At 34.9% G+C, this 13097-nt stretch overlaps 1 protein-coding gene across 4 annotated transcripts in view; it reads right to left on the bottom strand.

The window, feature by feature from the left end:
- The window catches only part of LOC131797325 (tetratricopeptide repeat protein 28), a 28739-nt gene that overhangs the window by 13039 nt on the left and 2603 nt on the right, over positions 1 to 13097 (bottom strand). Inside the window, exon 1 of one of the 4 annotated variants that reach the window (XM_066162782.1) lies at positions 3003 to 3725. The exons of 1 other annotated variant lie outside the window; for it this stretch is intronic. In XM_066162782.1, coding sequence (XP_066018879.1) covers positions 3003 to 3089 — 87 coding nt within the window. In that variant the 5' untranslated portion in view covers positions 3090 to 3725. Of the gene's footprint in view, positions 1 to 153; positions 242 to 1188; positions 1338 to 3002; positions 3726 to 13097 lie in introns of those variants that run through there. 2 more of the 4 variants (XM_059114933.2, XM_059114935.2) reach the window with 2 other exon arrangements.

Below are 13097 nucleotides of genomic sequence, written 5' to 3' on the forward strand. Positions count from 1 at the left end.
TACACGAACTACGCATCAAAAATTCACAACTTCCGTGGTAAATAAATCCCTCTGACAACAAAACCCCTAAGACGACCCTTTCGTAATGCAGTAAGATTTGTTTTTGATAAAAACTACTTCGTATTAAGTTATCAGGAGTGTACCAACACAAACCTGGACTTTCATTTGATCAGAATACCACCGAAGTTGATTTAACGTTGCCCTTAGTAGACTAAGGCCTGAGATGCAATCGATCACTGAACTGACTTGCTGAGATTTGCGTATAAAGCGATATCACGTCACGAAAACTGACACGCAATTTCACAGTAGTAATGGAATATTTATTAGCTAAATATAACATTGCATTATCCACATTACCTGCCACCCAAACAGCTAAGAGATAAGTCGGGAGATTTTAATTAAATTTTCGCTTTTGTTGACATACAAGCGACGACGGAATAGGAAGCATAGCTAGACCTGTTTATATTTCATAGTTTAGTCTCCCAGTTGGTTAATTTTATCACAGCCTATTGGATTTTGCTATTACTTTTCCTTCCTGTGGCGGGAATTTCTCGTCGTACGTGGCAACCCTAATCTTATCGACGCAAAGTAACCAGCACTTAACCGCAAAAGATATTTTAAACTTTCAATCAGAAATAACCTTTCAAATAACATTCAATCCCTTGATCTTTCCCTACACCTGCAGTACAAAAAAACTAGACTCTAAAGTTCTCTCCAAGATGTTAAGGACCTGTCTGAAAACTGCATAAATACAGTTATCAATGTCATAACAAAACCATGGCGGTGAGGTTCTGCAATGTTATTATTCCGGAGATAGGAAATACTGCATGATTTAGCATCCGCTGGTATCGCTTACACGTAAACATTTCAGGATCGTGTATCAAAACATCGCACAGAAAAACACAAACGTAATTTCACGAGATAAAAGTACAACATTATAATTTCCATCACGTTCAAAATACTTGAATTTCTGAATGTATAATAGTTATACCACAATGAAAGCAATAACTGTTTACAAATTGCCTGTGTTGAATCAATTAACATCACTAATCTACTAAATACCATTTAATAGACTTCTCGAGGAAAGCCATTTATATGCAGGCAAAATTATTTGGCGAGTACGTTTCTAAAACTTCAAAACTCAAACGTTTGTCTGCAATTCCATACCCTAAAAATTCCAGTTCTTACCTGTAGTGCAATAAACAAAAGATTCTCATTCATAATTTCCCATGCTTTCTGTTCACACCAGAAACCGCATATCTAGACATACCTCTGATAAATTTCCATCAAAAGGAAATAAATCTGATATACTTAAGATATCTCGTTTCTTTACACCCCAGCACGATAAGATTCATGCTGCAAGAGAGAAATTTAGACTCGTGCATATAGAAATAAAAGCAATATTTCAATGATCAACATCCAGCTCATTCTGTATTCTGGTAGTGTCCCAACTTTTCTGACAGAAAAACTTCGGCGATATTGAGCACTGAAAATGAAACGGCGCCAAATTTCTGATATTGCACTTGGTTTAATGACCATTACAATAAGACCAGTGCAATATCACTGACTAAAATAAGTCCACAAACAACATAACTGGAATAACATTCAACGCGTTTGCAGCAAGAAATAATGAATCCTTAAAACTAAGTTAAGAATCTTCCAGAATCGGATAAACCTCCTTAATTTCTCAAATGAGATTTTCAAAGTTTGACAAGAAATCATTGCGTGCGGTTCATATATCTTTAATTAATTGATATTGTAGAAAAGCACAAGGGTTTTTTTAGAACACTAATTTTCGGTTGACTTCAATTCATCGTTACCTACATTACACAACTAAATTGAATTTTCATTTACGATTAAACCTTTTTTATTAACGACTGGAATTTGTTTCCGTTCCGCATATTTACAGAGAAATAATTACTTTTGGAATCTTAGATATTCAATAAATGGAGCGATTTGTCATCGTCACTAGACCACCTTGCACAAACTTCGTCTAATTTACAAGTTATCAAATTCTTCTAACTGGGAGCATGGACAAAAATACAAAAAAACCCAAACGTTTTTTTTTTTTTAATTCATTCTGTGCAATTTAAAAACTTTCCAAAGAGCTTCGAAGAGTCCCTTAAGGTAACAGTTGCCTACAATAGATCGCTGACCTGCAACTCGTCAAAACATTCAGAGAGTTCATATTCCTCTCAGTTGTTGAACAAGACAAATTTAAGCGCATACTAATTCAAGACAGGAATTTGCTGCCCGGAAATGAAGAGAACGTAGTACTCGAAATTAACAGTATTCCTTCACGTGAATAGTAAATGCAAAACGTGCTTACAAAAACAGACAATAAGGTCTCTCTTTACTAAGCTAACAAAATTTCCATAATTCAATTTTGCTATCATTTTATTGGCATCAAGATATGGCAACTTAAAAGAAAATCATACTCACACCAAATACCAACAGGTGTAGAAAATCGAAATAAAAAAGGAGACTCTCAGAAGCCGCTTAAAAATACGCATAATAAAATTAGATTTTGACACAGCATAACATTCTGACGCAGAATTTCAAAATAATTGAAGTTAACAGTAGTTTCACGGTAAAACAAAATGATAGTGAATTCCTTAATTTTTTTAACAATTTCCTGATGTAATCGATGAGGCAGTATAAGAGTGACCTTCGCACTTTAGTTTACACCCAGCAAAGAATTCACAAAAACATTTTAATAATTCAGTAGAAACATAACACCTCGTCACAATGATAAATTGAATAACGAAGAATCTAAGTAAGAAAAGTGTTTAGAACCAGTTTTAGGGAGGCCATTAAAAAAGAAAAAAATACCCTTCGCTTTGCTAGCTTGTGGTAAAATCAGAAAAGGTTTACCGTGAAAATCATTGAAGATACTTTCCTGATTAGTGAGTTATTTAAATCTTGCTTGTAATGAGCATTGTTCCGCCTTTATCACAAAAAACTCTATTAAGGCACTTTAAACTTCCTTTGTTTTGACTTACCCAACTGTTAACTCCAAATACATATCCATGGTCATCGCGTTTTAACGAAGGAACTTTACTCTTCTTCACGAAAGCATGTCGTTTCATTTCATGGCGCCTCGATCGCAGGTCTTCCAGCCACTACATGTGTTCGTTCGAATAACTGCGTGAACTTTGAAGCCAGGAAATTCGAAACAATATGGATACGACAGTAGGAAATTCGTTGCTGCGTCTCTACGATAGATTCCTCAAGGAGTCACTAATAGATGTGGTTTTTTGGCTCTTGAGTTCGAGTAATTTGCAGTAACAACTTGAAATATCCAAGCGTTGTCACTCCGGGCCTTTCAGTGAAATTCGTCATCCACGACCTTGCTGTCGAAGTAACCTTTTATTACATCGAACAAAGACACCCAAGATGATATCCCTTTTCGCAAACCACTAGTGTGATAAGAATTGACTCAATTAATTGCACTCGCCGCTTCGTCGTTTCGGAGGAGAATAACACCATGATTCGGAGCGTGTATTTACAGGTCCTCTCAACCGTCGACACGAACAACTTTCAGCTCTTTAAAGACAGATGTTGTTGAAAACTTGAAGTAAAATTCTAATTTTTCCGTCAACACTTCGTCCTTAACGCAGCAAGATCGATTGAGGCGTTAAAACAGAGGTCGAAGTCAGAGCGAGTAAGATCAACCACACATAATTTGAATACGCTCTAGTTTAAACAACCAAATCCGCATGGAATCCAACGCGAAGAGCAAAACGCTATAGGCCAGTAGCCTTGTTAGCAAATAACTAAAACAAATAGCTGCTATTGGATATTAATTTATCATGACTCTTTCTGCTATGGCGAAAAACTGTTGAAGCGAAACGAAGCACTTATCACACCTATTACACTCACAAGAGCTTGATGATGGAAAATATAATTCAAACTTATCTCGGAGGTATTTATAGCCTTGGATCACTATAAATCTATTGTAGCTTCGCAGGCAGCCAAAAAATTGTCAACACTGTCTCCGAAAGAGCCAATGACAAAACGAAGGCGGAAAGTGCAAGAAACACAAAAGAACTTCATTGTAAATGTCTTTTCTTGAAGGAAAACTAAACAAACATTCGATCCACCAGCGGTGCTAACAATAACGCCGAAACAAAAGCAAATAAAAAAAAACACTCCCTATAACGCTGGAAAAAAGTTCACACCGGAATACAAAGAAGAAAAAATATATATATTCACACTGCGACATTTTCTATTATCTCGATTCAACGATTATCGGCAATTTACAGATAATGAAATTTCACTTCTCAGAAAGTGATTTGACCAGTCGTTACAATCAAAATCTAAAGGTAGAGAAAGATACAAATTTGGTTTAAGTTCCTCCTATTTCTTAACGTGCCCGTTTGTATATCATAATTTCTCAGCATGAAACGAAAAAAATTTAAATAAATTTGCATTTATTTTCCTTCCTTCCGGCAAAGACCTACCTATAAAAAATACATATTATACGTTAATATACATTTGTGCTTCTATAGGAAATATGTCAATTAAAGACACTCACAAATATAATCGAGAAAGAGCAAATGAAAATATATATCACGAAGAAAATCGAGCTGTTCTTTTTCAATATCTAAAAGTACCCTCTTGTGCTCACAATATTTGATTTTCTTTCCAATTTTCCTTCACAATGGCCAGGCTTAGAGCTTATATAGACAGCTGCAATTTCGTTTGAATGGAAAACCATCACACACGCGAGGGAAAAGCAAAACGCGTTTAGTCAAATCTACAATCAAAACAAGTTCAAAGAGCTGACGCTTCAGCAATGTTTACATAACAAACTCAAGAGAAGTACATCCCAGGAGATTAAAACAACAAAAACCGTCTTCTTTTACCTATAACTCCAGCACGTGAACAATATCAGCAGGATTTTAAGAATATGAACTGTTATTGACCTTTCAGAAGCGTGACAAAATTAATGTTGGAAATTTAATTGCAAATACTAGACCAAATGGACGGTGGTATGATCGCAGTAACAAAATGAAAAACACTTCGATTTAGTAACAAAGTGCCGTGCAATAACATTTTGGTCCGCACATTGAACGTAACTAAACAAACTTCACAGAGTAATCCTAACGTTTGATATATACTGAACTTTGTAACTGTTTTGTAACCAGCGCGGATGTGAATATTATCAAATTTAATCATATTTGTTCAAAGGTCTTCAATAGCATTATGTTGCGCGTCTTGCAGGCAGCATCAAACGACGGCGGAAGCAATTACCTTCAAAAGAGATACAGAAACTCCAAAATAACAGGGTTATTTCGTATAAAAAACACCAACAAAAAAACTGAAAAATGTGGAAAGATGATTAAGAATAGGGAAGATTAAGTGGGATTAGACACGGCGAAAGTGGCACTTCAAAGCTGAATTCACTGAGACGTATAAGTCGTCTTCTGTTCGTTGATTACTGTTTAATTTTCTCGTTCCCATAAGAAAACGCTTTAATTAATAACACTTCCTCTTTTACTTCTCGTTTGATTCACCTTTTGTTACCCATATCTAATTGCCAGTTGTACAAATATCATCGTTTCTAAACACAGAGACATCCAAATTACTTCAGACAGCTTCCTGGCTGCAACACGTTCTTAAAACCCACCAGTTATCAACCACACGGGTAATACAGGTTTTGTCCTCATTCGCTCTGACGAAGGGCTAACTAAACCACAAGCGTAGCGACAGATACATCTTTCTTTTCAAAATTCCTTCTCTTCTAAAAGCGCAACCTCCACCCCAGAGTTCTAAGTGACAAAGGGCAAAAAGACGAAGCAATAAGGGAGGGGAGGCTGTGACGATTATCAGAGCTTAAATGTAACTTAAAGTTCGTTACTCTCGTAATCAAATTGGCGGAGTGAAATGAAAGTTCAGGAAAGACCTACTGAGCCAAATTAGGTTTACAGTACGATTTCTGTAATTAGGGTCACCTACAAGACTGACCAATCCGATTTCAGAAAGCGAGCATCGCATTCCATTTGAATTATGTGTTATGTTTGCCTTATTCGGTCATATTTGTTACCTACAATGTGATTGGTCCATTTAATTTAATCGACCCAGTGACAGTAAAGGAAATCTGTTTTTTTTCTAATCGTTCTTCTCCATCTTTCGGTAGCGAATGAAAATTTCTTCGAGAATCTTTTTTTCAGCAAACTAATACTTCATTTGTTTCTTCTGAATTGTAAAGAAACTTCTCACTTACACTCTAGTTCGTTAGGAATGTATTTATTCCTCCATCAGTTTTAAAGCATACAAAAAAAATTATAATGGCGTAAATCAAGCCGAAACATGTCTATGAAAAGTATCATTAATAGTGAGTTTGAAATTTATTCCGGTATTTCAAATTTCGCGCGCTATCACTTAACTTTTGAAAGGAAAGTCTTTCAAAAATATCTATATAGTTGAATAGGCAGTCAGAACAGTACTTAGAGATTTATGCGCAAGTATCGAACGTGCACGCTATAATTCAATTTCTTCAATCACTGCATCTAAGAGTTGAACCTTAAAGATAAATTATGTCGTTGACAGACGTGATCTTTTTTTTTTTTTCCTGCAAAAATACTGCTCAAATTTACAGCTATTTACTCTTCATACAACTTAGACCTTAAAACAGCAAAACCTAATTGAAATTATTTTCAGTCGACACAGATCCTATTGCACAAAGCCGGTGATCTGGTTAACCAAATAACTGTTCGATTCTAAATCACCTCGTTCACTACGTGCATGGAATTGTAAATTTTTTTAAAAAATAATACAGTAGTAAATCAAATTATGGTTGTATGAATATTAACTGAGGATTGGATGTGAAAAGGATTAAACAAGGTTTTTTTTTTATCTGAGAAATTTCATCCATTTTATCAACAGGGAGCTGGCTTAACCCTTTAACTACTAAAAGTGATTAACTTGCAACTTCTCCCCTATCATATCTAAACATTAACCGGCAAACAGGTAATGAAAATACTCAAACTTATCTGGTAGAACTTGCTATCTTGATCAAACACCAGATACTCGTAACTAGCTAACGAGGAAATGTGTAGCAGCTAGAAGGAAGAATTCACAATCTGATCTTGGGAGTTAAGGGGTTAAAAAAGTTAGCGAGCTCTAAGAAACTCAGAACATTTTAGACATGGACATTTTAGGAATAAATAACCGAAATTAAACGAATTTATTGGCAAGCCGGAAGAAAAAAAAGCTTAATCGATTGCTCCAAAAGGAAATGAAAAGTATGTAACATCTCGTTTGTAAAAACACTCTTATTCGTAATACATTCTAATTCTATACATGATGATAGATTACGTCTGACCCTAAACAAGCAAACTTCAAGTTTAATGCGAACGTGGTTCCCTGGAAATTTATCAAAAGAGGTGCCGTCTTTAAATTTCTGAGAAAACAGGAATTCAAAAAAAGATTTCAAGCTGAGAAGACGGAACAAGGAAATATATGTACATGAAGATAATCAGAAAAATGTTGTTTGAAAAGTTAATTATAAGTTTTGCATTTTGCAGGTTATAAGATAGGCAACATCTGCGATTACCATTGCACATCTGCAATACCTATTGCATTGTAGACGCACATAATCACTAAAACAGCTGTTTAGTAATTATTAATTTTGAAAGCAGATGTATCAATTGGAAATTGCACCATTTTTAACATAAACGCGTCTGAGACGACAAAGACTCTTTTAAAACTGACATATTGGAACACGTAGGTACATGTACATAAAAGAGTCCTACAAAAACAACATCTCGCTAAGTAAATTAAGTTAATATCCTAATAATGAAACTCTGTATCAATTTCAAAATGAAAATGAATTCATGTCATCAAGAAGCTTAGCAGTTTCCCGTTTCTTCTAGAATGCAGATTTTAAGCTAGGAATTGAATTAGATTGCTCACAAACAAGACAGTTTGACCTTATAAATCCCTTATACAGTTCAGGGTTTCGATGTTGAAAATGAAATAGGCACACAGCCATGTATTGTTTGGATATGGATAATTTGAACGCATAATATGCTTACCTTGGCGGGAACTTCCACCGAATCATCCAGTTCTTTCATGGAGGTCATCTCAATTTCTGACTCCGTTCTTAAAGCTACTTATGCTTTCTAAACCACACCTATGATAAAATACACTTCTTCCCTACAAGGGTAAGAAATCTATCTGAACTTGAGGCTAAACTTTAAGAAGCCACATCAATGCCTTGGATCCATTAGATTGCTGCACAATCATCGAGTGACAGAAAAGAAAGAGCTTTCTTTTTTATGGCCAAAAGTTATCACTTATGCCTCCGAGATGAAGCTGACGATCTGATAAACATTGCACGTGTAAAATGTTTTTACTGTAAGCAAAATGTTCTTTATGAAAACAGTAGTTGAAAGGTGACAGTGCACTCAAACTTGCCAAACCCTTTGAAAAAAAAAATTGAAAACACTAACTTCTATTATTAACTTATGGTTACAGAAACTTTATCATGTAAATACTGCAATTTACAACATGCACAAATCAACAGGTGACTGACAATTATTAACTGAAGGAAAGAGAGAGTGAGCGAATTACATCCTTGGAAAACAGATGGTCGAAGTATTCTCACCCAGATAGCATTTGCATTAAATCAAAGGGAAAACAGCTTAAAAATCAAACTTAGAGCAAGATGAAGGATGTTAGACAACAACATAAACAAAAAGTGGCTTCTTGAATCAACAGTTTAACTTCTCACACAGAAGGTCAAATAGTTGTCACTGTCATTTGGCCTTTTAGTTATCATTATAGAGCAAAATACACAGTGTTAATTAACTGTACGCAGTGATATTCAATAACAGGTAATTACAGCATTTCAAGAATTATATCATGTGTCATCTCACAGTTTAGGTCTCTCTTCTGATGTAAACAACACCTAGAAATAATTTTTACACTGAAAACCTTTACAGTAAGCTTAGAGTCCATGATATATTTCAGTATCTTAATTTGATAACATTTGTATACAGAGATTTGGTTCACACAGGATTTTATCCCTCTGGAAAGCATTTTATTATTCTGTGGTGTTGGATGATTACCATCAGACTAGATCTTTCTGTGACGTTTTGGAATCTCTCCAGCACACTCACCAAGTGAGACAAAAACAACTCAAGATCTCTTAGAATTCTTTCAGTTGACTTTCACCTTTATAATACAAAGTCTGGTAAAAAATATTTGATTTAATAAGTACTATCCACTGGCAAAGAAGACTACAGACTGATGAAACATGCAAAAGTACCTTGAGTTATTCACTCTGGTGGCATGCTTTTCTTCAAGTACCAATTTTTTCAATTTTGTTGCATTCAAAACCTTTACAGCACATTTAAAGCCAACAAATGATTTCACCATCATCTTAACTCGTGTCATAGAAGACTGTGACATTTTATAAAGGGATTAGTAGAGAAGAAAGGGAAAAGGTTGCCAGCAGTTTGTAAATTACTGAAATTACTGAAAAAGATACCAAAAAAGGGCTTTTACTGCATTATCAGAGCCATGTAGACAACAGGTATAAACGATCGCTAATAAGAACTATGCTTGATTGCACTAAACGCCTGTCATCCTCACCGGAGCTCTTCTCCAAAGAATGCTACAATCTAAGGAAAATGTTTCTGAAATTAAAATATCCTGTAAAACTTATTGATTCCATTTTTATGAGATTTCACGCCTCCCAAGATCTGAACCAAAGCTGTATTGAGCCAATTGACAGCCCTGTATTAATAACCTTGCCTTTCAAAGATCAGAAATCTGCCAACTCCATTCGCAAGCAACTAAATGACCTTGGAAAGAAAATCAATCGTGTAATACAACCAGTTTTCACAAGTAAGCAAAATCTCTGAAGATTTAAAAGTTACAGAAACAAAGCCCTCACTTGTAAACCAACAATGCGTTGTGTATGAATTTCAATGTAATTCGTGTGATTTGAATTATATAGGCTACACGAGCCATCACCTCCACCTGTGCATCGAGGAGCATAAGTATTCCGTCATCATTCACCGGGTCTCTGAATGTCCCATATCCCATTAATTTTTGGGCAAAACATCCTGTATCCCTTTAATTCTTGTGGTTTGTATCCCTGTAATGCCAGTTACCATGGTGACATCATCAAGCAAGATATGTTTAAGTACCTGATAACAAAAAATACTTTTTCCTGGGGTGTTTCGTATTTCAAATTGAAATTATGTGCAAATAAGACATCATGTTTATCAATGCTTTTATGTAACATTCTACAAAGAATTGCTAAAGGACTGAGGTGACTTTGAAGCAATGAGTAACCAGGAAAGTGGTGTAGAATGGAAAAATCTGTGGGGGAGGGGGAGAGTTGTTCTCGGACGAGAGCCAATATTGACACCTACTGTCAATATTGACAATACTTGACGACAAAATGTGAAAAAATCACATTTGAAAGTATTCTTTTCACTATTTGCACCTTCTATAATGACGAACTAACAAACTTCTTTTATTCTCTTAAAAAATGAAAACTTCAATCCTCGATATTCCAGAATCTTTTTTTAAATGTCCAGTATCCATTTAATTTCCTGCCAAAATATCCCATATCCCAATAACCCCTGTTCAATTCTAAATCCTACCCATCCTTTTTTGTTGGATTCTCTATTCCAACTACTAGTAATCCCTTTCTTTCCAAAAAAATCAGACACCTCAAGTAAAGATGTTCTTTAACAGGGGTTAAATTTACAACTTATATGGCAATTTGTCTGGTGTTGCTCTACAATTCTACACTTTTTTCTGGGATTCACAATGCTTTGTCATAACTACTCCCCAGGCTTACTTATGATCAAGTCACATTACTAAACAATTCACGCCTACAAGAAGCATTCTCACAGTGATACACTTTGAGTATCATTTCCAAAATACAACACTCATTTATGCTCACAAAAACATTAATAATAATAATCAGTGAAAACTTTGTTTCTAGCAAATGGTTGGGAAATTACGACATAAAATCACTACTACATACCATATATGAAGCAGTTATTAATTCTATACATCAAGATCTCCCCCATCACATTAAATTATTCTGGAAACAACAGCATGCTATCAAGAGGTTTAAGGAGGAAAGCAAAATTTTGTCACAATAATTTTTTGAAACTACAAAATAACACCTTTGACACTGCATAATGAGATGGGCTGGAAACAGCTAAAAACTTGTGTTAAGGTAAAACTCAATTATCAGTGGGGTCAAATACAGCTACTGGTGAAGATGGATGAAGCATATCACTTTCCTGTTTTCACAAAATATACTTCAAACTAAAGGTAATTAAATTTTTAAGGTGGCAATAATTGGCTGATAACAATCTTTACTAAGGAGGTATTGAAACACAAATGAAAGCTGTCCATGACAAGTTTTGACATTGTATAACTTTGCTGGGCACACGCCAAACCTAAATTCAGGAAACTAAGGGCCTGAAAAAAAAAAAAATTCTATAGAAGAGGTTTGGATTTTTCTCAGAACAACAACAGTCTTTCTCACGAAACAGTAAATCACATATTAAATAAAACTGACTCTGCGTGATAAAATGTAACAAACTTAATTCCTTTTGTAAAGCATGAATTATAAAGAATATAAAAATATAAAAACTATGAATTTTAAATCAATAGTGAGGATCTAGTCATGTGGCTTTTGAACTCTCTGCCTGCACTTTAGATTCCATTGCAAGCGTTTAGATGTTCAAAATCATTTTCTTAGATATTCCTAGAGTACAAAGATCTTGAGCCTGGGCAGAAACAAATTTAACAAAAACCCCAATAGGAATACTAAACGTTTTGAAACAATATTTTGGACTCTAAAAACTTCTGGTGACACCATAAAGAATGCTGTATAAGTAGATTTCTTACATCAAGATATCTTTGCAACTGTTAAAGCCATCACTTATCAAGGTATCTTTGCTGAGCAGTTACCTATCTTAACCAGATGTTGGTGTCAATGATCAATGATTCTAGAGTTACGTTCAGACAAATCGTCTCCAATGAACAACACAAAAGACTGAGCTGTAATTAATTGACTGCAGAACTTAAGTTGTGTCACTTGATAAACACCTATGACCTTGAAGGGAAAGACTCTTGATGATTCATTTCTCTCACAAAAGATATTGGTCTTCCATCATTACGGAACAATAAAAAAACGAAATTAATAACAGCTTTGTACAGTGGCTTTTAACTAAGAGCCATTACTAAAATGTATTGATTTCATGTTTCCACAAGGATTCAAGTATTCACCAATTATCAGCCTCAGTTTGTTAACAAAACAATACTTATTCACTAAAGGAGTCAAAAGTCACTGAAGACAATTAACAACGCTTTACAGGGAGGTAAGAATGCCAGAAACAAGTTTGTAATCTGTTGTGTAACATATTCTCTACCGATTGATTTGGACAGACATTTCTAATTTATTTCCACTTTACCTCAGTCAAAACAGAACAACAATACAGAATACTCGGCATGGGAAATCATTGCCTTTGGGTGCATTTAAAAAAAAATGTATCAGACACATCTTGCTGCTCTAATTCACATCACAGACACCCTTTTCAGCAACAGTCAACAGCTACAAAGTGTACAAAACAATTGACTTCTGCTCTAAATTCCAAAAGGGGAGATTAAATTTATTTGATATTACTTGTTACCATTTTTTTAGCAAAATACAAGTGCAATCAAAGTTATTCTAGATGACAACTCTAGAAAAATCTAAACACTATATCAATGGATCTTCGTCACAATAATAAAAGCATGTTTACCTCACCACAAAGAAAATTTACCATGGACTGTTTCATAAAAGATGACTATGAATGCACTTGATTTGTCTCAGTTGTTGTTGTTGTAAATCGAGATAAAATGACAGGTACAAATGGCCTTAGAAACATGCCTTTTTTCTGTGACAAGTCAGAGAGGCTTTTTTCAAAATCAATTTGAAGTGCTCTTGGGTGCATTTGACCTTTATACTTGACACAAGACCAACATAAATGGATAAATTCAAAATGCCTAAAATAGCTGTGGTGTTGACTTCATGAAATTGGATAAGAGAGGTATTGTGCAAGTATCAAACT

This window comes from Pocillopora verrucosa, chromosome 2 (assembly GCF_036669915.1).
Source record: "Pocillopora verrucosa isolate sample1 chromosome 2, ASM3666991v2, whole genome shotgun sequence".
Taxonomy (NCBI): Eukaryota; Metazoa; Cnidaria; class Anthozoa; order Scleractinia; family Pocilloporidae; genus Pocillopora; species Pocillopora verrucosa.